The sequence below is a fragment of the Aythya fuligula genome, chromosome 3, assembly GCF_009819795.1.
Source record: "Aythya fuligula isolate bAytFul2 chromosome 3, bAytFul2.pri, whole genome shotgun sequence".
NCBI classification, from domain to species: domain Eukaryota; kingdom Metazoa; phylum Chordata; class Aves; order Anseriformes; family Anatidae; genus Aythya; species Aythya fuligula.
The window spans coordinates 74,522,064-74,544,172 of NC_045561.1; the positions used below are offsets into that span (position 1 = coordinate 74,522,064).

Below are 22,109 nucleotides of genomic sequence, written 5' to 3' on the forward strand. Positions count from 1 at the left end.
CAAAACACTTTTCTTGAGCTCATCATCAGCTAATACACAAATATATTATGTGAGGTGAATACTGACTTCATAAACTAGACACACTACAGAAGCACAGGTCCAGCTCTGAAATAATAAAAAAAAACAGACTGAATAACAAGCTATATATATATATGTACATTAACCATTCTTGACCACTCTTTCTTTTCTCTTTACTTTAATTTCTCATGCTTCTTTCAAAAGCAACTTTGCGCTTAGCGGAAGACCCTTAAAACAAAATACACCTTTCACTTTCACTGTCTTGTCTCTTATGGAGAGCACTGAGCAGGTTTTCCCAAATGCAGCCTTGGCCTGTCATTTTGTAAATGCTTCATTCTTTTCCAGAAAGGGAGCTGTGCTCCTGTCATCTTTTTCTAGGGTGGAGTTACCTGTTTCCTTAGACACTGCTACAAGCTCATGGCCCTGTCCTCTCCCACTGCATCAGTGGGTCACACCTCATCACGCAGCACAGAGATAGCTGTGCTTCAGTAAAACTGCTTTTAGCTGCTTAGTCATCATATCTTAGGCTCTAGCCTTCACCCATACTTCCCTCAACTGTCCTCTCCCACTCAAGTTTCTTAGCAGTCTACTGCCATAATTAGAGAAATTGACAAATGTATTTATTTATCTATTTTAGCTAATCCCTAATAAGTCATCTCTCAACACTAAATGGCACAGTGAATGCTCAAGTCAAAAGGACTATTCTAACTTTCTTCTTCTAATATGAAAGGGACTGAGGAGGGCACAACAAAATTTTTACAACCTCCAGAAGAGATGCTATTGGCACTCAGACAAAGAGACGTAAAAATGAAGTGTTGTCTCTATAGACTGATTTACAATGAAACAATTTTGCATTGTCCTAAAAAACAGTAATTATGAGTACAATGTCAATCCAAGGGAAAAAGTCGTAATGCTGCATATCTAACACACATTTAAATATATATAATTGCACATACACTCAAACAAAACTTATTGAAAATATGATCTAAGGCAGAAACTGCAACTGCTTAGTCATTTAATCCATAGTTTATCTTTCCACAGGAAGCCAATAAGTGAAAACATTAAAGAGCATACACATTTATTATGACTTTTACAGATTCATCAAGTTTGGTCTCCAAATCCTTCTGAAGATCTAGATAGGTTATATTTTGAGCAGAGAATTTATCTACTTTCTGATTTGCAAACCAAACACTTTCTTTAAATGAGATGAGAATTCTATTTAAAACTAGAATAAAATGTGAAACAAACCTCCATATAGAGTTGTGCCAATTGTCTCCTTTCCCGTGGCCAGCTCTTCATGATCTGAATAGTAGTTTTTCACTGCAGCTTGTATGACATAACTTGAAAATGGTTGTAGGTTGTCTATGACATCTATAGGTCCCTGAAATTCCTATTATTAGAAATCAGATAACAAATATGTATTGTCAGAAAAGACTCACTTGTCACACCAATTATCTGTCAATGAATCAAAGAACAATAGAATGGTTTGGGTTGGGAGGGACATTAAAGATCATCTAGTCCCAACAGGATTTTAGCAAGGACGTGTTAAAAGGTAGAGGAGTACTTGTACAAAGAAAAGCTAAGGAATTTACCACTTAGCAAACACAAATCAGAAATTAGAATTACTATGGGATATGTAGAACTGGAAAAACTCTCTGCTAGAAAGTTACAGAATGGTTTATAAAATGATTAGAAGTATTAGAAGTGGTATCATGCCCAGTTCATATATGATAGCAGATGTATTTTTGTTCCAAAACAACCATACCAATGTTTTTTGCTGTAGAGTAGACAAACGATAGGATGAGTTCCTGGTGTTGCTAGTCATTTCTCTGAGAAATACCAGATATGTTGGTGTAGGCTGGGATATGCCAGGGCATAGCTGCTGTGGTGTGACAGATGGCAAGCTTACTGTAAAACTGGTGTTCGTTGTATCAAGGATAGAAGGTTTCTCAGTGTCTAGCAATGGAATCAAGCAACTCTTATCTAAGAAAGACATCAAAAAATATAAATAAACAATTACTATTGGACCAATCCAAATTCTCATGGGATTCTACTATGATTCATATGAGAAAGCATAAGCACAAAGTATTCTCTTTGCTTTCACAAATAGAAACAGAATAAATTACCACTTGGATATACTATATTTAATTACGTTCGTAGACATAAAGATTACAGTCACCAAAGTAAAGGCTTGTTTATCTTTGATAAGATCTGAGCTCTTACAGTATTTAGGCTATTCTTTAGGTATCTAAAGAAAATCCACACCTGGAAATCCACACCTTAATTGCTATGCTATTGAGGGTAGTACACACTGATGAGTTTGAACTTGCTTGTCACAGAAAAGGCAGATAGGCAGAGTACAAAGTAACTTTCCCTCACAATTAAATCTCTCTTTTCTTCCAATCAGCTTCTCACTTGTAAAGTTCATTGTAACAACAGGGAATGGAGTGACAAGTTTTGGAAAGAAAAAAGTGGTCTCTAAGGAGAAAACAATAGAAAAATATTCAATGACAGTATACAAAAAGTAACAAAAGATACACCTTACCATTTGATATACTTTAAAAATAATAATAATAATATTTAAAATACATTACTTGCTGCCAAGAAGGCAAAGATGGTGCAAGGACAAATGTTTGCCCTTCGGCCAGAACAACTGACCACATTGTTAAGATCTTTCCTCCCTAAATGAGCAACCCTGTCACTCCTGCCAAAAGCTGGCTCATGCACGTAAGGGAAGATGAATCAGAAAGCCTGTTTGATAGAAATAAGTGTAATGTTGAGTCTTTTTCAATTTATATATTCTTAGAGTAGTAAAACTCTCATGGGAAAAATCTCAGGTGGAATAAAGATCTGAGTCATTTTCAGAACTAAAGTTTCTGTCAGGCAGTTCCATAGAAATGTGTTTATCCTCACAAAAAAATCCTTCACTGCATATTCAGTCCCTTTCCTCCTAACCCAGCAGAGAAATCATTCTCTCACAGAGTCTGTGACAGGACGATAATTTTCACTGAGTACTTCTGATGTGTTAAATGATCAACTGACATCACTTCTCTGGATGGCAATTAAATAGGTTAGAGTGAAAGGAAAGTAACAGTACTACTTGCACACATCACTAAAATAAAAAAAAATTTAAAAAATAGCATGTCAGTCAACACAGCTGGTCTTTGCAAACATCACTGTTTCACATACACCCCATTTGCTTTCATTACAAAAAAAAAAAAAATCTTATTTTAATATTTTCATTTCCTTTTATCTTAAATAATTCTGTGCAATGCTTTTTTTTTTTTTTTTTTTTTTTTTTTTTACATTAAAAACCATATATGTGTGTTCCTCTAAATATACTTGCAGAAGTCCAGTCTCCAATAAGAAGAGCTCTGTGGGGATCTTTAGATAGAAACAATCCCTTCGGATTTAAGTTGTTCATTCTGCACCAGGTAAGTCTAGGGCTCTTGCAGGGAGCCCATTCCCTCAGGAGAGGGATTGGTACATTTTGTACTAGGGCCAAACCAAGCTCCTGTACTAATGCCAAGCCCACACAGACCTCATGTGAATAAACTTGCTCAAAGTGCTGGTAAGAATAGGCTGGGTGTTGGTCAGAGCAGCTATACTCAGGAAGCTCTGCTAGCTACCAAAAACTGCATAAAATTCTTTCATTCCAAAGAAGTCCATCCCATTAAAATATTCTCTTGTATATATACCTGACTTTTATGTAAAAAAATGAAGTTAAAGAATTATTTTAACACATTCAAATTGCTAGTAGCTGTTATAAACCTCAGCACTTACAAGTATAGTCCCTATATCTACAATGAATCCTGGATTTGTATTGAAACTAATTTTTCTTTCTTTCATTATCACTCCAGTATTGTTTAAAACAATAGGAGTTGTAAGTGGAGCCTGAGACTACTAGCAAGTAAGCTGTAATTGCCTCTCAGGCACTTCTTTATAAATCACTTTAATAAGTGGAGGTCTTATCTGTTTGCCTTTGGAAGCACATACATTTGTTTTCAGCGTTGCATACTTATGAAAAATAGCAGAAATCTGTGTCATAACAGGGATCATTAACAAACTCGTTGCAACAACACCTTGTAGCTACAGATCATCTTAAGGACACAATGTTTGCTCTGTTTCTGTGTTTTAATGTTCACCACCTTTTTTTAAGTCTCTAGGTTCAACATAACTTTGAAAATAGGTATGGTTTGGTATAATCACCCTGAGCCATTGAAACACAGGCAATATTTACACCATTGTGAACTTCCATGCAACACATGGCCAGTCCTTATTTCCATCCTTTTAAAAATGTACATAGTGAATTGTTTCCCTCCAGAAGGTATCTGAATCCATAAAGCATATTTTACCTAAGTACATATAGCATGATCTGCAACTCAAATACAAGCTCTGAAATAGATTTATTACATTTACAGAACAACTCAAATCCCCACTACCTGGGTATGATTGCATTGCTGTGCTGTAGGCTAAGATTTTCAGCTCATGATTTGTTTTCATTTGAAGAGAGTGTCTTGTGGTTTCTTTATTTGCCAGATAAATTTCAGTATATTTCTTCGTTTCAATGCTCCAATATAAAAACTGTTTATCTACAGTCAAGCTGCCAATTTTCTTATCTGTAAGAAAACATTGTAGAGTTAAGCTTCAGCATTAACACTGAGCAGCCAATTTTACAAGAGCAGATAGATGCTTTTATTCACACTGAGTCAATATGGGTCAGTATCTCAGCCACACTGTAATGTCAAAGACATTTCCTGGAAAAGAGGTTTCTGATATCACAGAATCACAGAATCACAGAATTTTCTAGGTTGGAAGAGACCTCAAGGTCATCGAGTCCAACCTCCAACCTAACGCTAGCAGTCCCCACTAAACCATATCCCTAAGCTCTACATCTAAGCGTCTTTTGAAGACTTCCAGGGATGGTGACTCCACCACTTCCCTGGGCAGCCTGTTCCAGTGCCTCACAACCCTTTCAGTGAAGAAGTTCTTCCTAACATCTAACCTAAAAATCCCCTGGCTCAACTTAAACCCATTCCCCCTCGTCCTGTCACCAGGCACGTGGGAGAACAGGCCAACCCCAACCTCGCTACAGCCTCCTTTAAGGTATCTGTAGAGAGCAATAAGGTCGCCCCTGAGCCTCCTCTTCTCCAGGCTGAACAAGCCCAGCTCCCTCAGCCGCTCCTCGTAGGACTTGTTCTCCAGGCCCCTCACCAGCTTCGTCGCCCTTCTCTGCACCCGCTCAAGCACCTCCATGTCCTTCTTGTAGCGAGGGGCCCAAAACTGAACACAGTACTCGAGGTGCGGCCTCACCAGAGCTGAGTACAGGGGGACGATCACCTCCCTAGCCCTGCTGGTCACGCTGTTCCTGATACAAGCCAGGATGCCGTTGGCCTTCTTGGCCACCTGAGCACACTGCTGGCTCATATTCAGCCGACTATCCACCATCACTCCCAGGTCCTTCTCTGCCTGGCAGCTTTCCAACCATTCCTCTCCCAGCCTGTAGCTCTGCTTGGGGTTATTGCGCCCCAGGTGCAGGACCCAGCACTTGGCCTTGTTAAACTTCATGCAGTTGACCTCAGCCCATCGGTGCAGCCTATCCAGATCCTCCTGCAGAGCTTTCCTACCCTCAAGCAGATCGGCACACGCACCTAACTTGGTGTCATCTGTGAACTTACTGAGGGTGCACTCGATGCCCTCGTCCAGATCATCGATGAAGATATTAAAGAGGACCGGCCCCAGCACCGAGCCCTGGGGGACACCACTAGTGACTGGCCTCCAACTGAGACCTATATTCCAATAGGTCTCATGAAGCTGAGACACTTTGGTATTTCTCTTTACAAGTGTAGATTTGGGGGCTTTTTATTATCTTTAGTCATGACAACTACAATTCTGTTTGTTTGTTTTTTGTTTGTTTTTTTTTTTTAATAGCAAATAAAGCAAATAATAATAACATAAAAAATAAAATAAAATAATAATAATAATAATAATAATAATAATAATAATAATAATAATAATAATTTTTAAAAAAAAGAAAAAAAAAAAAAGAAAACAGAGCAAGAGTTGTCCAAAGAAACTTTCATAATTTTTCCAAGATTAAAACACTGTTTCGCCTTCTCCCAGGAACAACAAGGCAGCTCCTTTGGTAGAGGGACAGCTTTACCAGCACTATTGCAGAAATGAGCTGAAAACTGAGCAACCAAGATTAAGCATTATCATTACAAGAAGTGAAACATAGATAAGCTGTCATACAAGACTCTACATACGTGAAGTACCCTCCCCACATCTAATATTGAAGTGTTCAGTGCCACTTTCAGATATGACCTAAGATGTTATGGTAATTTTTCATTGAGATAAACTGTAATAGGTGTATCTAATATTAAACCCCAACAAAACAATGTCTTAATACTGTAAGTGAAATCTATTGACAAGTAGTGTGTGAGGCTGTAGCATCTCCATTCTACTGACATCTTAATAGAATGCAGGCTTAATTCTCCTGGTTGCTATCAACAGGGTACACAACTGAAAATATAGGACACAACATTTTTTGTTGATCTAGCCTACAGATTAATAAATTTTATATGGAAAGTACTTCATCAATGTTATTTTGCTGAAATTAACATTGTTGGTGTAAGAAACAGAACTAATCACAAACTACCTAGAAATTTAAAAGAGCACTCAGACCTTGAATACTTGGTATTCTGGTAAGTCTCCAGCAATGGCAACCATCCACATCTGAGGCCCATATTTCATCTCTTCCTCTGATAAAGAGCAGCTGGGGGTTCTTGGAGTCAGACACATCCATACTCATAGATCTTCCTAGTTCTGCTTCTGTCACATTACAGCTGCAGTAGTTCCTCATTTGTTCTTCCACTGATATGTATCCCAAAATGTGTTGCACAGTGTTATTCAGAATATCATAATAAAACATGCGGCTGCCATAATCAAGCTCTTCCATCCAGTACAAGCGGCTATCAAATAAAATGCATTGCTTACAGTAGAAAAACTTCAAGCTGAACAGTCTGAACTAAATGCACTCTTGTAAGTGAATATAGTTACAAACCTCCCAAATATTTCAAACAGTGCAACTAAAGCAGCATACTTCCAGAGAGATTCTAGGTGTTTAAAGGAAATTTTTGAATGGAAGATTGCAATAACAGACTATTCCAGAATAAACGTTTCCAGTTATGTTATGTTAATGACTACATGGTGCTGACTTCCATTTGCATCACCTGAACAGAACAGTCTACCAGGATTTAAGTAACATTTGAAATTTTTACTCACACAGACGTTTATTTTTTTTTAATTACATATATATCCAAGGTCAAGTAGAAGTATATAAGCAGAACTACACACAGAAGTATCTGAGAGTTACACAATGAAAAAAAATATATATATATATAAATATATATATATATTTATATATATATATGAAATATATATAATATATATATATGAAATATATATATATATGAAATATATATTTCTTTTTTTTTTTTTCATATATATATATATGAAAAATATATATCACAGAATCACAGAATTTCTAGGTTGGAAGAGACCTCAAGATCATCGAGTCTAACCTCTGACCTAACACTAACAGTCCTCCACTAAACCATACCTCTAAACTCTACATCTATCATATAATAAGTCCTTCTGGGTCCTTAAGAGCTGATGTTTCATGAAAATCATGTTCCAAATATATTTTAAAGAAGTTATTAGCAATTTATGTCTTACCTTAAGAGAGGATACGACAACAGAGATGATACAGTTGAATTATGGTTACCCAGTTGTACGTTCAAGGCTTGTAAAGACTTTTTCTTGAGTTCCAGATCAATAAAAAATATTTGAGTTTCATTCCATGATGTTTTCAGGGCAACAAAGAGATGTCTTGCAATCCAGTCTACTGTGATGGCGGTGACATTGTGAAGAAATGCATCTTTGAAAAACTTAAGGGTTAAAAAGAATTATTAAAACTGCTTAAGAGCAGAATTATCCTACCTGATGCTAGGACACTGTGAAATCAGATTTGTTTCCCAAGTCATTACTACTTGGAAAATAGAAGTCAAAATATAGAGAGATGCCATGGAGTGAAGGTTCCAATATTTTTATACAAACAAAATCTGTTGTTTCACTAATATTAATAATTCCTTCCATGTTGATTCAGTTTTCTTGAAATCAGAAAGAAAACAAGTTAAATTAAAATACATTTCATACAAAAATTACTTTTCTTGTATTTAATAGTATGAATTTTAAATTAAATATTTGTTGAAATGTCTCATGAACAAAGCAGATGTCAGTAAAATCATACATGTTTAACAGGAAAACTATACCAATGGCATACTCAGGCTTGTTTCAATCACTATAGGTGACCAAAAAAAAAAATGTAAGTCCAAATTTCATTATATTATACATATTTGTATTGCAGTGTTAGAAAGGGCCACTCATCTCCTTCATAAAAGCATTTCATATGAACAAACAGTCATTAAGAAAATTTCATCTCTCCAGTTCTGTTTTCCCCCACTTCATTTTGCCATTAAATGCACTTTGTTCATCATGCTGCTTTCTTCTGTTTTCGGCATGCAGTTCTGACTTCTTTAAGAACATGATTAGAGCCAAAATAACAGCAAAAATGGCCCCATACATGTATTTCCTTCAAGCAAGATAATGGACAAATGAATACCTGAAACACTGAAGTAGTCTGTACGTTCAGAAGAAAAAGAGAGTCTTCTAGGATATAGTACATTGTGTCATCATTAGCAGTATAACAGATGTCCTTTATATTGGTCTTTGCCAAAAGTTCCCATATGGTATGATTATTGTCTATGTCAGTAAGAAACAACTTGTTGGCAGAAACAGTTATAAGAGTTGGGACAGGGAAAAGATCTGGAAGGAAAAGGGCACAGCAGAATTTACACCAAACATTCTAGACAATAGTAGTCATTCATAATGAAAGCAAGTACAAAAATAAATGATGGCCCCACACAAATTATATTTGGTCATATGTCACAGCAAATAAATACAATAATGATATGCACAGATTGATGTTGCCTTCTTGTCATCACATGCAAACTTCTAAGAATTTTTCAGTGCTATTCTGGATGCTTACCCAGCAACTTTAAGCCTAGTAAAAATAGATTTGCTTTCTTAATTACCTGTCACAGCCCAATTAGAAATAACTTGTGATCCCTAGCCCAGTTACAAATGACCTATACTGTTGTAGTAGAATGCAGACTACAGTTGAAAAACTGCTGCTCTGTGCTATGCTGGTGCTGCCTAGAAAAGTTAATCTCACCTACTTCTGAGAAAAGGCTTGAAATTCCCCAAATTTAAGCTAAAGAAATGTGTTAATAATTTCCTGTCAAACTATCTGCTGTAGCTATCTCCTCTGTGCTGTCTACCATAGGGTAGAACAAACATCACCCAGTTGTCAGACTATTTATCAGATTACTAAATTTCTGTACTGTCGAGTTTGCCAACTATTAAACACAAAACGTGAAGAGGCACCCATAGTGTCATCCGTACCTGATGAATTCCTCTGTACTATATCAGACAAAGGTCCTGGACCCACAGAGGTGAAAGCTTGCACCTGTGAGACAGGAGGTTGTTACATATGTTAAACAGCATAAAATATTCCATTACAGAGCCGACAGAGTCGCAATTAATGACAAGACAACCAGATCCCCTGACTGCTCAGCTAGGAACATATATGTATGTGCTCTGCTCTGGTGGTCAGTTCAAATGCTACATTGAAGGCTGGACCAGGACTATGAATAAAATTTTATGTTGTGGCTCATAGAGTGGCAATTCAGGCTGCATTTATCAATTGGTACTCAAAGAAAGCCAGACAATCTTCTTTCTTTGCCCAGGCTGGAGCAGTTTCCTACTGTTGGTTGATGTTGTAACCCACATAGCGTTCTCCCCTATCTACCTGGCCTGTTACGTACTTTCATGTTTCCAGCTTGCCTTTCACACATTCTGTGTGTTCCAGGTCTTTTATCATGATGGAAACGTGACCTCCTGACAAGTTTTATATGTAAGTCTCCTATTACAGATATCAAGTGAGTCCTTGTATTTCCCCATAAGTGAAACATTTCTTGATCTAGTGGCTCTGTTTTACTGGTCTGTGACCCTCCACCAGCTCAGCAGAATCTGTGTTGAACTTGTATCTTTTAGCATTGGCTTTGGGAGACCTTTAGAAAAGTTTCTTTTGAGCCTCAACAAACCTGTATAATATTGCAGTATTGTTTTTCACTTTATGTAATGAGCAATACAACATATAGAAAGGTTAAGCCAGGTATCCAAGGGTGAGTCAGTAAATCAGCAGTTCCAAAAGCAGAAACCACAACCTCTTGCCCCAAGCCCTAGACAAACACATGAAGCTGCATGAACAACATCTGAGACGAGCTCAGTAATTTTTCATACCTGAAACCTTACTGTGAGGTGGGGAAGCACATCTCTGAGAGAAAAGAGCAACACATTGTATTTGACATTGCTCACATTCCACTCCATGAGAGTGTCAGCAGTGTCATTCTGACACAACAGTTGATAGTAAACCCTGAAGTGTGTTAGTACTCCATTGTCCCTTTCGGGCTTGTTCCACCTGAACTCCACACGGATTTTCTCTTCACCTTCATGCAGGTTATTATGTAACACATATATTCTAGGGTTTGTAGGGGCTGAAGGAACTGCATTCAAAAAATAAATAAATAAATAAACACAGAATTAGGTATTTCTATTGAAACATAGTCTGTACCCTGTAATTTAGTTTTGAGCCTTGACAACTTTAATGCTGAAAGAGAAAAATAAATAGCAAGTGGTGAGGTGTAAATTAGAGGAGTATTTAAAATTTCATGGTAATTACTTTCTGTTTTTCATCAATATATATGTATCTGCTTTTAATTTGCTTAGGAAAAAAAAAAAAAAAAGAGCTATATCAGCAGCACTCTGTGTCTCAGATTGGGACATTTCTATTTAGCCAAATACTATAGGTAACAGTGGAACTGCAAGAATTCTCACAATATAGAATGTACTCTATCCACTCTCCTGCCCACTTCAAAATCTACTGCAGCTCATAAGCTTTCTCAATGCACCAGTCATTCAGCACTATATCTTAGCTGACTTTAGCTGACTTAACTTTGACCTGCTTGAGATCAAAACCAAACACAAGTAAAAAGTGCATAACATTTCTTAAAAATTTACAAGGTGGTTAATATATTACATGCAGCCTTTGATGGTCACTATAATGAATCTCAATTTCTCTTTATTACTCATAGTCATAGGTGCCTGGTGCATATATTGTCATTCTCTTGCTGTTTCAAATTCTGTTACTGCAACTGCATGCATTTATGTGTGCAACAGATAACTGCCAAAGATAAGCAAGAACAAGTCCTTGCAACTCTGTCTATGGTCACTGAGCCCTGAAAGCTCCTCATTCCTCTCTAGACAGGGTTCCACATGCTAACATAGACCTGGGCCCAGCACGCACTACAGATTAGGAATGGGATTTGAAATTCTGGTACCTCCTTCTGGAGCTCGAAGGAATACAGATGTTGTTGGTGCCTTGCCCCAGTATGTGTATGGAGTCACACTAAAATCAAAGAGTTCAAATGGTTCCAGCCAATCAACTTGGTAGGATGGAACTGTCAGGTTATGGGGTTGGAGGCACTGTTCATTCTCCAAAGACTGTGAATGAAATTAAATGAAACAAAATGAAACAAAACAGACCTTCAGTTTTCTAAATCCTTCTCATCAATCTGGTCAACAAAATCAAGACAGAGCTACTCTTCCTCTGAGTGATCATTGTTTCACCAACTCCTGTAGCACTGTAGTGCATAGCAATCTGCTAGCAATCTGCCCTTTGAATTTAACATACAGCTCACCAAATGTGCTAAACTTAAGTGTGGGTGAAGGCTAGATTTCACATTTGGACAAAGGCTGTCCCACTAGCAGCTCAGAGGACACTTTTGTCTTTGCGTTACTGTGAACGGCTTTCTCACACATCTTTGGGCCCTGAGAGCTCCTCGCCTTGCACTTCACACTCCATAAGCTGGTCCAGAGCTGCTGCTAAGCCCATATTTCTCCAGTGCTGGCCTCAGTGGTGGGGAAATGGGACAGCTTGCTTTATATTTACATTTTGGTTTGATTGCTTGACGAATTTCTAACTTCTGGAGAAGAAACAAACTATGTTTCTGTTTTAAAATAGATATATGAGTGACTAGAGGCAGCAATACATGTAGATAATATGGAGGGATTGTATGAATACCCTCACTTGTAGAGCTTTTGATCCCACGCAGTAAAAGACAGTTCCCCATTCCACATTTGCAGAGGCACTCCAAACGATGTTAAAACTTGAAGAATTTCCTTTAATCCTAAAGGAAGATACTGGTACTGCATTTGGAATCACTTTTGGTGTAAAGGAAAAATTTCCTGTCCATAATGGGAAGAAAAAAATAATAACAATTTAAAGAACATGAGGAATAGGTGGAGATTTCAAACCTGATTTAAAACATGAAGGAGCTATGGGTAATCAAGTAAAATGCTATTGAATAGAAATAAGGGCCTATGAAAAACAACATTTTGTATTCTTATTAGCCATACCCATTAGCTTTTGTAATTGCACATTATGTAGCTATAGCCTGATATACTCATTAATAAATTGCTGTTGTTCTTATGTCAAATGGCTAAAGAATTTTAAGAGTGGAGAATTACAGGCTGACAGTGAATATCCTTATTTAGGAGCTTAAATAAGGAGAATAATGTACCTGGCAAAGGTTTAAGTGATGTGTGAACAAGGGTGAAGGCTGCAAACTTTGCTGGCTCTGAAAAGGGAATGCTGATGCTCTGATTGACTTCTTGTGTTGTAATGAATTGAAGATTATTAATCCAGAACAGACGACCACTGTAATACTCCAGTGTACTCTGAGATGTTTCTGAAATACTCCATGCTGCAAATTCTGTGACTATGACATTACCACAACTGTGAAAACATATATGAAAACAGCAAGCTGAAAACACATAGTGTAAAGAGAACAGGATTTATGCAACACATGACCCATTAATAAGTTTCTCGTCATTCAAATTCTTAATACTCATGTAGGAGGCAGGAAAAAAATTTTTAAAGTTTTCAAGTTCTCTAGAGCACAACATTTTTCAAAATAAAAGTAGCACCCTTGAAACAAATCCTTCATTCCTTTGATTTCATTAGAAGATAAATGTTAAATGGCTTAGTATTATGACATATGGATGTAGAAAATTGAGTATTTCAAAAAATCAGCCTAACTTCTCTCAACTACTCCACTGAAACAATGGAGACTACTTCACAGCTTAAGATTCTTTTTACTTCATTAGAGCAGATTCTCAGATGAATTTGACCCTGCTAGTTTCCTCAATAACCTTCCATTATTTATTAAACTCTATTAACACTTTTCTCCATTGGTATCAATGATAATTTAATTTGTCTAGTTACTTCAATGTCAGAACTTACAGGCCCTTTTTGATCCCAATTTATCTTCTCAGAAAGCGATGAAATACATTTTAAGAGGCATCATTTTAGCATCTTAGAAATATCTTTCAGCTTAGACAAGTGCTATCCAAAGCAAATTCAGAAAATCTTTGACGCACCATCAGGACCATTAGGATGGATTACTTCTAATCTCTCTGTTCTGGCATGCCATGATGATTTACGACTGCCAATTGGTTCCCAATGGAGCTGCATGTTCTAGCTAAAACTAATCAACATATTTTGATGCTTTAAATGTTTACCATTAATCATGGCAAGTCTAAAATCAGTCAGAGAATTCATCTGATTCCACTCACAGCCATCTTGTGTCATTATGAACACATGTAAATACAGATACTGTCCAATTAAGTTTAAGAGGTTTGATTTCATGCTTGTAAAAAAGCAGCACTCTCCCCATATGAAAAGGAGTAAAAATGTAGTTTCATGAGCTACTACAAATCAACACTGGCAAATAGCTTCTGTATGATGCGCTTGGCACGTATGCAACAAATTATCATTTTTCTCAAGGTCTTATCAGCATATATTTGAATTCTTCCATAAACACAATTTTGTACTTTTTTTTTTTTTTTAATTGCCTTTGAGAAATAAGGAAGCTGTTTCATGTTCAGGATTATCAAGCGGAAACCCTGCTGAGCACTGATTCTCTGAGAAAGTGGTGTCAATTCAAGTCCTAAGCTCCATGTAAGATAAACAAGTTACAGCCCTAGGCACTTGAAAACCATCAGGTGTTGTAAATACCAAGATAAAACAGACAATTAATAGTGATTAGTTCCTAAAGCTAAGTTTAAAAATTGATGAGCATGACCTAAGTTCATCTGAGCATCCATACTGTGTTTCTCTCACTGTAAAAGCATGCTAACAATGATCTCAACACAGGGTTTGCCATCACCTAGGTGTGATCATCAGCTCTTTTTGTTTATTGTGCAAGTAGTAACTGGTGTGTTCAGCACCAGACAATCTGTTTTTAAATAGAGTCTCATCCACCACCCCCCTAAAAAAAAAAAATAAAAGGAAGAAAATAAAGACTTTCTTACCTGTGCTATACATTTACTTACCCTTCTTTGCAAAGAGAAATTCTGTATAGATTTAGACATAGACTCTCTTGTACAAGCCAGTAAAGAAAACCATGGCTGACATCCAATGCTAAACCAACTACCTAAGAAACAAAAAGTTCAAACAGCAATTTGCATATACTTTCACTTCTGGGCTAAAAGCCCTTAAGCATCAATGTTGTCCAGGCAGCATGATGGGTAGCTCTTTATTGGAAAAAATAACATTATTACCATGAACATTTATTCTAACACTAAAAGAGGTAACACTAGAAAATAATCGGGTCCTTGGTGGGTACTTATTTATAGCAGCTGATGATTTTCTAGATAACATTTTATGAGCATCTGTCACAGTGTTCATTCCTAGAGCATCTGAGTACTTCAGATATGATGGCAATCGTGTATCAAGTGATTAGTGAAACTACCTATCAAAATTTCCAAAGCATCTCTGGTGTTTTAATATTCTTTCTCTAAAACAGATGGTTGATATCCAGACTGAAAGTCAGAATCACTTTTTGAAAGAAGTGTTTCAGATCTTTTGTCTTTGTTTTCTAGCTTTGATTTTATGCATAGAATATTTAATGTGTTGCATTATTTATGGAAAATATATGCATTTTTATTGATGTATTCAGTTAAACAGGATGTTCAAATGTTTACATTTTAGTAAATCGTTTATTATTAAATGAGTCAAGGGAAAAAATGTTCATCACTTCAATATATCATCTTAATTTAAGCTAGGTGTAGGATTTTTGTTTATTTTAAATTGGATTTAATATCCAAAATAAAGCTTTCTTGCTTTTGCAATAAACAACAAATTCAATGCCATATGCAAAAATAATAGAAATCAGACATCTAATAACGTGTTCTGTGACTGACAAACAATTTGCTTCCAGAAGTTATTCTGCTAAATGTTATCAAGTTCAGTCCATGTCAAGTCATTAGCACAGTTTACAAGTTGTTAGGGGCCTTTCTGAGAACATTTTTCCTGCTGCTCCCAAACTTTACATCCAAAAACTAGTTGTAGTTACTCTTTTATAAGGTTGGATTTCTATTAGGAATGTAAGTGGAGCACCTTTTTTTTTTTTTTTTTAACTCTTCATTAATAAGCTGCAGAAGATGATGACAGGAAAGCAAATGCTGTGTCACTTTGTTGTCTGCTGGTCCTTATGTAATCACATTCTTGACATATTTCTGTTGACATTGTATGTCAGAAAATCAAGGTTTGAGTGATTGCTCCTGTAGGTTTTGCTGTTAAAAATATCTCACAGTATGTATATGCCTTAGTGCATATTCAACCGAGCATGTTATGTTTTATCCCATTTACCTATTCTCCCATCCATGTTCAACACCAAATTACATATTCCTGAATCTACCTTGCTTTTTTAAACATTTAGATCTTCATTTCTTGCCCTGTTTTCTTTTTGTAGCTGTTACATTTTCCCATAGACAGGCCCATCTTCTTTCTCCTAATCCCTGTATCCCCATTAATAAAAGGAAAAAAGAAAAAAAAAAAAGAAACATTTGTACTGTTCAGGAGTTAGGCGATAATTTAACATCTCCCTTCCCTTATGCTTCAAAAAATAGACAGTCTTCTTCCATTTCCTGAGAGGTATCGGTCTCTGGACATGATAAATTTAGCTACTTGAAATGCCCCTTGACTAGCAATGGTAAGAGGCAACTCCTAAAAAGACATGGCCCCTCCTGCATACAATGCACTGTGCTACTTTATAAATTACTTTTGTTCCAGGCAAATTGTACAGTGTAAACTACTTAAGTGCTTTGAACATTCTGGGCCAGATCCTAAACTGAAATAAATCAGAATAACTCTGCCAAAATCAATCAAACCATACACACCAACTAGGCTATGCAACTGATTGCAGAATAAAATAATTGTCACAAAAACATCTAGTTCCTGCCAAAGAACTTTCAAAGCTTTGCTTTCATATATTTTGGGAAGCCTATTGTCTCCATACTAGCTATCTTCTATTCCCATCGCTGAAATTTCATGCTAAAAGAGGTGCAGCCCTATACTGCTGAAGGTCCCATACTGAGCAGCTGAACAGCAGTTCTTCATTAGAAAAGCAGCTTGTAGTTTCCAGTAAGAAACAGTTATGTAGAAAACATGCTCTAACTGTTGCATAACACCAATTATCTACTACATCTGTGTTTTAATATTGAGTTAAAAGGTACTCTTCTCAAGATAAAGGACTCCATTGCACAAGGAAGATACATACTATTACTTGTACAAACAGGCATTTGCATATCTATATGGAATAATTACGCCAATAAACAATATTGTACAGCCTTTTTTGGATGAGTTATTTGGGGTTTTATTTTAATAAAATAATCACCTGTCAGTTAAAATTGGTCACTCCTCATTCTAGACATTTTTACTTGGCTTTTTTCCTGTATGTATCACAGCAGGAGGCTGAGTTCAAGAAGTCAGTGCATAGATTAGGGGCAACACAGAAGCAGGAGAGGAGATGTTTGTTTGTAGGAGGTGTGAATAAGTAGATGGTTGAAGGCTGGTATCACTGACATAGAGAAAAGTGCAGAAAAAAATGACAGCAGCAGACAGGCAGTCTTATTGCTGCCAAGGGCCTTGAAGCTGAGAACAAAAAAATTGAGGTTAGAATGAGGTGATTTAGAGAAACAGGTCATATGTCAAAAGAGAAGGGTAGGAAAGGTGACTTTTGCCACTTAGGCTACACTGCAATTTGTCAGTCCTTCACAACAGATCACCCAGAAGATATGAGATAAGTGCAAGTGTGCTGTTGAGCCTAGGCAACATACCTTTTCCCACGAAGACAGTCCATACTATTCAGCTTCTGTAGAGAGGTGTGAGGCTAGTACTGGAAAATACAGTGGCCCAAATGCAACACAGTATTGTTCTCTGTGTGACAAAAGTTGTTCAGTTCTTCTGTGTTTAGTTTTACAAGTATAGCAAGTGCCACACCAGAAACAGCTTTCCCTGTCTTCACCAAGCCCTCTTGCAAAGTGAATGTAACAGAGACCTGTGAGATCAGCTGGCCTTTCCAAATGTTAATCACCTTTCAGAGACTAAATCAGACCGGTTTTGTTTTGTTTGCCTGTTTGTATTGTTTCTTTTTCATTTTTTTTTTTTGTGTGTGTGTGTGTGTGTGTGTGTGTGTGTGTATTCTTTTGTTGTTGTGGTGGTTTTTGTTTGTTTGTTTTGATTTTTTTGTTTTGATTTTTTAAACAGAGAAACACCAGCCTCTTTTCCTCTTGGAGAGGGAGATTGAAGTGTTCTGGGCAATGATACAAAGCTAACCAAGAGACGTAGATCTCTAAAGTTTTGGAAGGCTTTTTAATAGAGAACCTGTTTTCAGGTAAAACAGGGGCATAAGTTGTAGGATGGGTAGATTTTTTTTTAAAGGCTTTTTTATCAAGAGCTATGCTCTAAAGAATGACGTTGAAGCCTTAATAAATCTAAGTTGATGTCTTTTGTAGCAGTCAAACTGTGCCTTACTACCAGGCTTGGGACAGAGAGTGAAACCCTACACAGGCTGTGGTTTCAGGTGGGGATCATTCAACTTTTCTTTGATAGAGATTCCACAGAGTAAAAGCCTTGAAAGAGGACAGTCCCTCAGCCTGCCCCAAAGACAGAGCCTGGAAGAGTTTCGTCAAATATGATGTGCTTCACTGATTCTGCAATCCCAATCAAACTGACTCCCAGACTCTTCCTGTCCCCATTATGGTAAAGAAGTGTTTTCTTGCCAGGGAAATGGGTCATCCCTCACTTCTTTCCCAGCTACATGACAAGATGGAAGAAAGAAAGAGAAGGAAGGAAGCACATATATGCAACTGCTGTGACCCTGGCTGATCTTTTCACAAACCAGTCTCAGAGTTCCTTGGCTGCATAGGCAACACTGAATCCCACCTTGCAAGTCCCTTGCATGGCAAATCCCACATGGTGGCAGTGTCAGAATGGGTTTGTGAAAGGCAAGGATGATCTATAGGGAGTCAGAAGTAAACTTAAAAGTCTTGGTAGGACATCAGAGAAGGGTATATGGAAAAGAAAGACATGAAGAGGTCAGCAGAGAAACAGCTTGTTTGAGAGAACCTCAGATCACACCAGGAGATCTCCAGGTAGGAAAGGGAAGGACGTAACAGGATTCCATAATTTGCAGAGGCTTTGCTGAGCTCTGGGAGCCATGGCATGTCTCCAATCTACCAGCATATATCTTCATGGGATCCATTATCCACCCTAATGAAACTCAAATAAGAACCCCTACCCTTCCCTCCACACACAGACACACCTTATACCATCTTTCCTCCTTCTTTCAAGAAGCCCCTTCTCTCCTCCCAGATGAGCTCCTCTCCTCTGTATCAGCCTCTCCTCAGCCCTCAGGAGCTCCCCAAGCAAAGGAAGAGGAGCCAAGTTGGGGCCAGGCCTCCAGCTTACTGGGGCAACTGAGAAAGAGAAGACTGGGAAGAGCAGGAGCAAACTGCGGGGTAGAGACCTCAAAGATCCCCAAAGCACAGGGCTTGCTGCTCTTGCTGTCATGCAAGAAACAGGAGCAGGCAGGATGGGAATTGTCAGTGATAAAGCTGGCCCCGTCACTGGCACAGTGGCAACAGAATTAGGGGCCAAGGTTTTGGTACAGTTATAAGATTTAATTCTTACCCTGCTTCCTGCTCTCAAAAGGACAAAACAATATTGCTAGAAGAGCATGCTGTTTTTCTGGTTATAACATGGTGATTTTGACAACCATGAACACTGACTATACCCAAGAGGAGATCTAACCACTAAAACACACTGATTAATAATAATAATAATAATAATAATAATAATAATAATAATAATAATAATAATAATAATAATAATAATAATAATACAGTTACCTGTTTACCAGAAAACTGTAGCTGTTCTTGTAACAAAAGGTACTCTTCTCCATTCAGTCTTGCACTCTCCACTGAATACATCGTAGCCCAATACAAGTAGCCATTTACTGAATCTACTACTAAATCCTTCACTAGGTACACAACATGAGCCACAACGTCCATATGGCCTCCCAGCAGTGATTTTCTGTAGATCTAGGGACAACAGAATTGCTTTTAGCACCACACTTAAATTGTCAGCCATGATCAATTGAGTATACACAAGTGATTTTCCCACAGCCATATATCACAAGTTTATGCAAGCCTTAGGCTTCCAAAACTTAAACCTTTTCATTCAAAATGGAAGAACAAGGCAAAATTATTAGTTAATGTTTGTCAGAAAGTAACAAAAGAAAAAGCTGAAATATCTACACCCCTCGGCTTTACAAGTTTCAGCAGCCTTCTGTCTGACAGAGTTTCTCACCCACTTCTTATTCACTATTCACGAGTGTAAATGAGGGTGCAAGGCAGTGTGAAATCTGGCCTTCTAGCTCCAGTTTTTAAAAAAAGCTTCTGACTTTGCACTTACAAGAAATGAAAGGCATAATTTGACAGCACTGCATAAATTAGCACTGCAATTTTGAAGTCAGATACCTTTTAAATAATTCACATGTCAGTGTTTCTGATATGAGAGTGTACAAAGTGCAATTGTAATTATTTTTTATCTACAGTGATCTGCAAAATATCACAGTACAGAAGCCAATCTTGAAAATCTTTGTGTAAACAAGTCATGCTAATGTGCTACATATATAAGGATTAAAATAAAGTCCATCTCCCTCATGGCTGAGATGGACTTGGCAGCCTTTGTTTTTACCATCTTCGCTCATTTTAACAATGTTGAATTCTACAAAACTGTTGATAACGTATTTGCCTGTTTTGCACCTGCAGTTCAGTACCCTGCATTAGTCAATATTAGTTAATATTTTACCATAGACATTCATATAAGACTGGAAAATCACATTAAAAAAGCCTCCTCTTTATATATTATGATAGCAAAGGTCCAAATGCATCTCAGGTTGCAGGTAATAAAGACTGTCTTCTCAAATACTGTTTTACAGTCTTCTTATTGACTTCACTTACATATATATATTTTTAAGTACTACTCTACCCTACCGTATTTGCTTTGCCAGCCCAATATAAACATTGTCCCAACCAATCGAAGGCCAACATTCTTGCATTTCTGATGTCAGATATATAAGGATTCTCAGCAGTACTCTCTCTCTTGTTCAATGACCAGGCCTGAACTTTCCCCATGGAATTACTCCAATACAGAGTGCCATTATACCAGTCGAGGTCTTGAAGAAAAAAAAAATAAATAAATAAATAGATAAAAAAGAAGATATTAAGCATTTCACAAGCATGTAAATAAAACAACACACAAATATATGTAGCATATATATATTTAAAAATAAAAAGGAACCAAACATTTTAGTTTTTAAAGAGTAATGCAAATGAACGCTTAGTCTCAGTTAACATGAAGATAAATATTTCTTTATAGGAATCACAAATTTTTATACATATCACTCTGACAAATATAAAAGTATGACATCTGTACTGGGATGCTGGAGGCACAACCATTTGGTTCAGAGAGTTGATTACAGCTCTGCTGTTACTGTGATGACATCAGTATCAGCCCGAATAAGAAAAGGCTCTGGGGAGACCTCATTGCAACTTTTCAATTCTTAAAGGGTGCTTATAAAAGAGGGAGTGACTTTTTACTTGGGAAGATAATGATAGGACAAAGGGGAATAGTTTTAAACTAAAAGAGAAGAGATTTAGATTAGATGTAAGGAGGAAATTCTTCACTGTAAGGGTGGTGAGGCACTGTCACGGGTTGCCCAGGGAAGCTGTGGATGCCCCATCCCTGGAGGTGTTCAAGGCCAGGCTGGATGGGGCTTTGGCAACCTGGTCTGGTGGGAGGCGTCCCTGCCCAAGGCAGGGGGTTTGGGGCTGGGTGGTCTTTGAGGTCCAACCCAAGCAATTCTATGATTCTATAATCAGTAGCATTTCACCAAGGACTAATTTGATCCAGAAAGTAGAAGAAAGAGGATGGACTCAAAGGTTTGGCTCAGTGAAGCTGTTTCACTACACCTTCAAGTCTAGACTGCTGTAATGAAAGCTCTTGCCTTTCAAGTTGATAATATTTATGAAGACCTCAGAAATGCCAATATACAGCAGCAACACCCAGTTTGGTGAGTATTTACCTGAAATATTTCTTATATTGGGAGAAAGGAATTCTCCTGGCCCATAGGTGTCCAACCACTGCCTCCAGAGCCCTTCAGCCCCCACTGCCAATATATATGCTTCCTCTTCAGCTGGTAAAGAAAGAAAATTAAGAAAATTGCAGTTGTGTACACCAACAAACAACTAACTTACTATATTTGTATTTTAATTATCTTAGCAGGGGTTCCTGTTTCTGGGAAATTACTGAAGTACATAGTTAAAATTGGCCTGTGTTAAGGAATAATGGACAAAAAGGACAGGAATGAAAATATCACAGTTTGAGAAAGTTACAGATTCAGGGCTGGTTTAGACCCAGAATAATAAGACAATTTGGAACCCTATTAGATACCTAAACACTACTGCAGGTTTGGACCTTGCCTACCAAAGTCAATTAA

General features: G+C 37.3%; 1 protein-coding gene across 1 annotated transcript in view; it reads right to left on the reverse strand.

The window, feature by feature from the left end:
* Positions 1–22,109, reverse strand: part of ROS1 (ROS proto-oncogene 1, receptor tyrosine kinase) — a 77,835-nt gene that overhangs the window by 35,634 nt on the left and 20,092 nt on the right. Inside the window, exons 15-29 of the mRNA XM_032185199.1 lie at positions 21,696–21,806; positions 20,605–20,786; positions 19,456–19,647; positions 14,596–14,696; positions 12,783–12,997; positions 12,284–12,447; positions 11,541–11,703; positions 10,444–10,706; positions 9,544–9,607; positions 8,702–8,904; positions 7,756–7,967; positions 6,703–6,989; positions 4,461–4,637; positions 1,784–2,001; positions 1,267–1,408 (exon numbers count right to left, since the gene is read on the reverse strand). Of these exons, the coding sequence (XP_032041090.1) occupies positions 1,267–1,408; positions 1,784–2,001; positions 4,461–4,637; positions 6,703–6,989; positions 7,756–7,967; positions 8,702–8,904; positions 9,544–9,607; positions 10,444–10,706; positions 11,541–11,703; positions 12,284–12,447; positions 12,783–12,997; positions 14,596–14,696; positions 19,456–19,647; positions 20,605–20,786; positions 21,696–21,806 (2,694 nt within the window). The remainder of the gene's footprint in view (positions 1–1,266; positions 1,409–1,783; positions 2,002–4,460; positions 4,638–6,702; positions 6,990–7,755; positions 7,968–8,701; positions 8,905–9,543; positions 9,608–10,443; positions 10,707–11,540; positions 11,704–12,283; positions 12,448–12,782; positions 12,998–14,595; positions 14,697–19,455; positions 19,648–20,604; positions 20,787–21,695; positions 21,807–22,109) is intronic.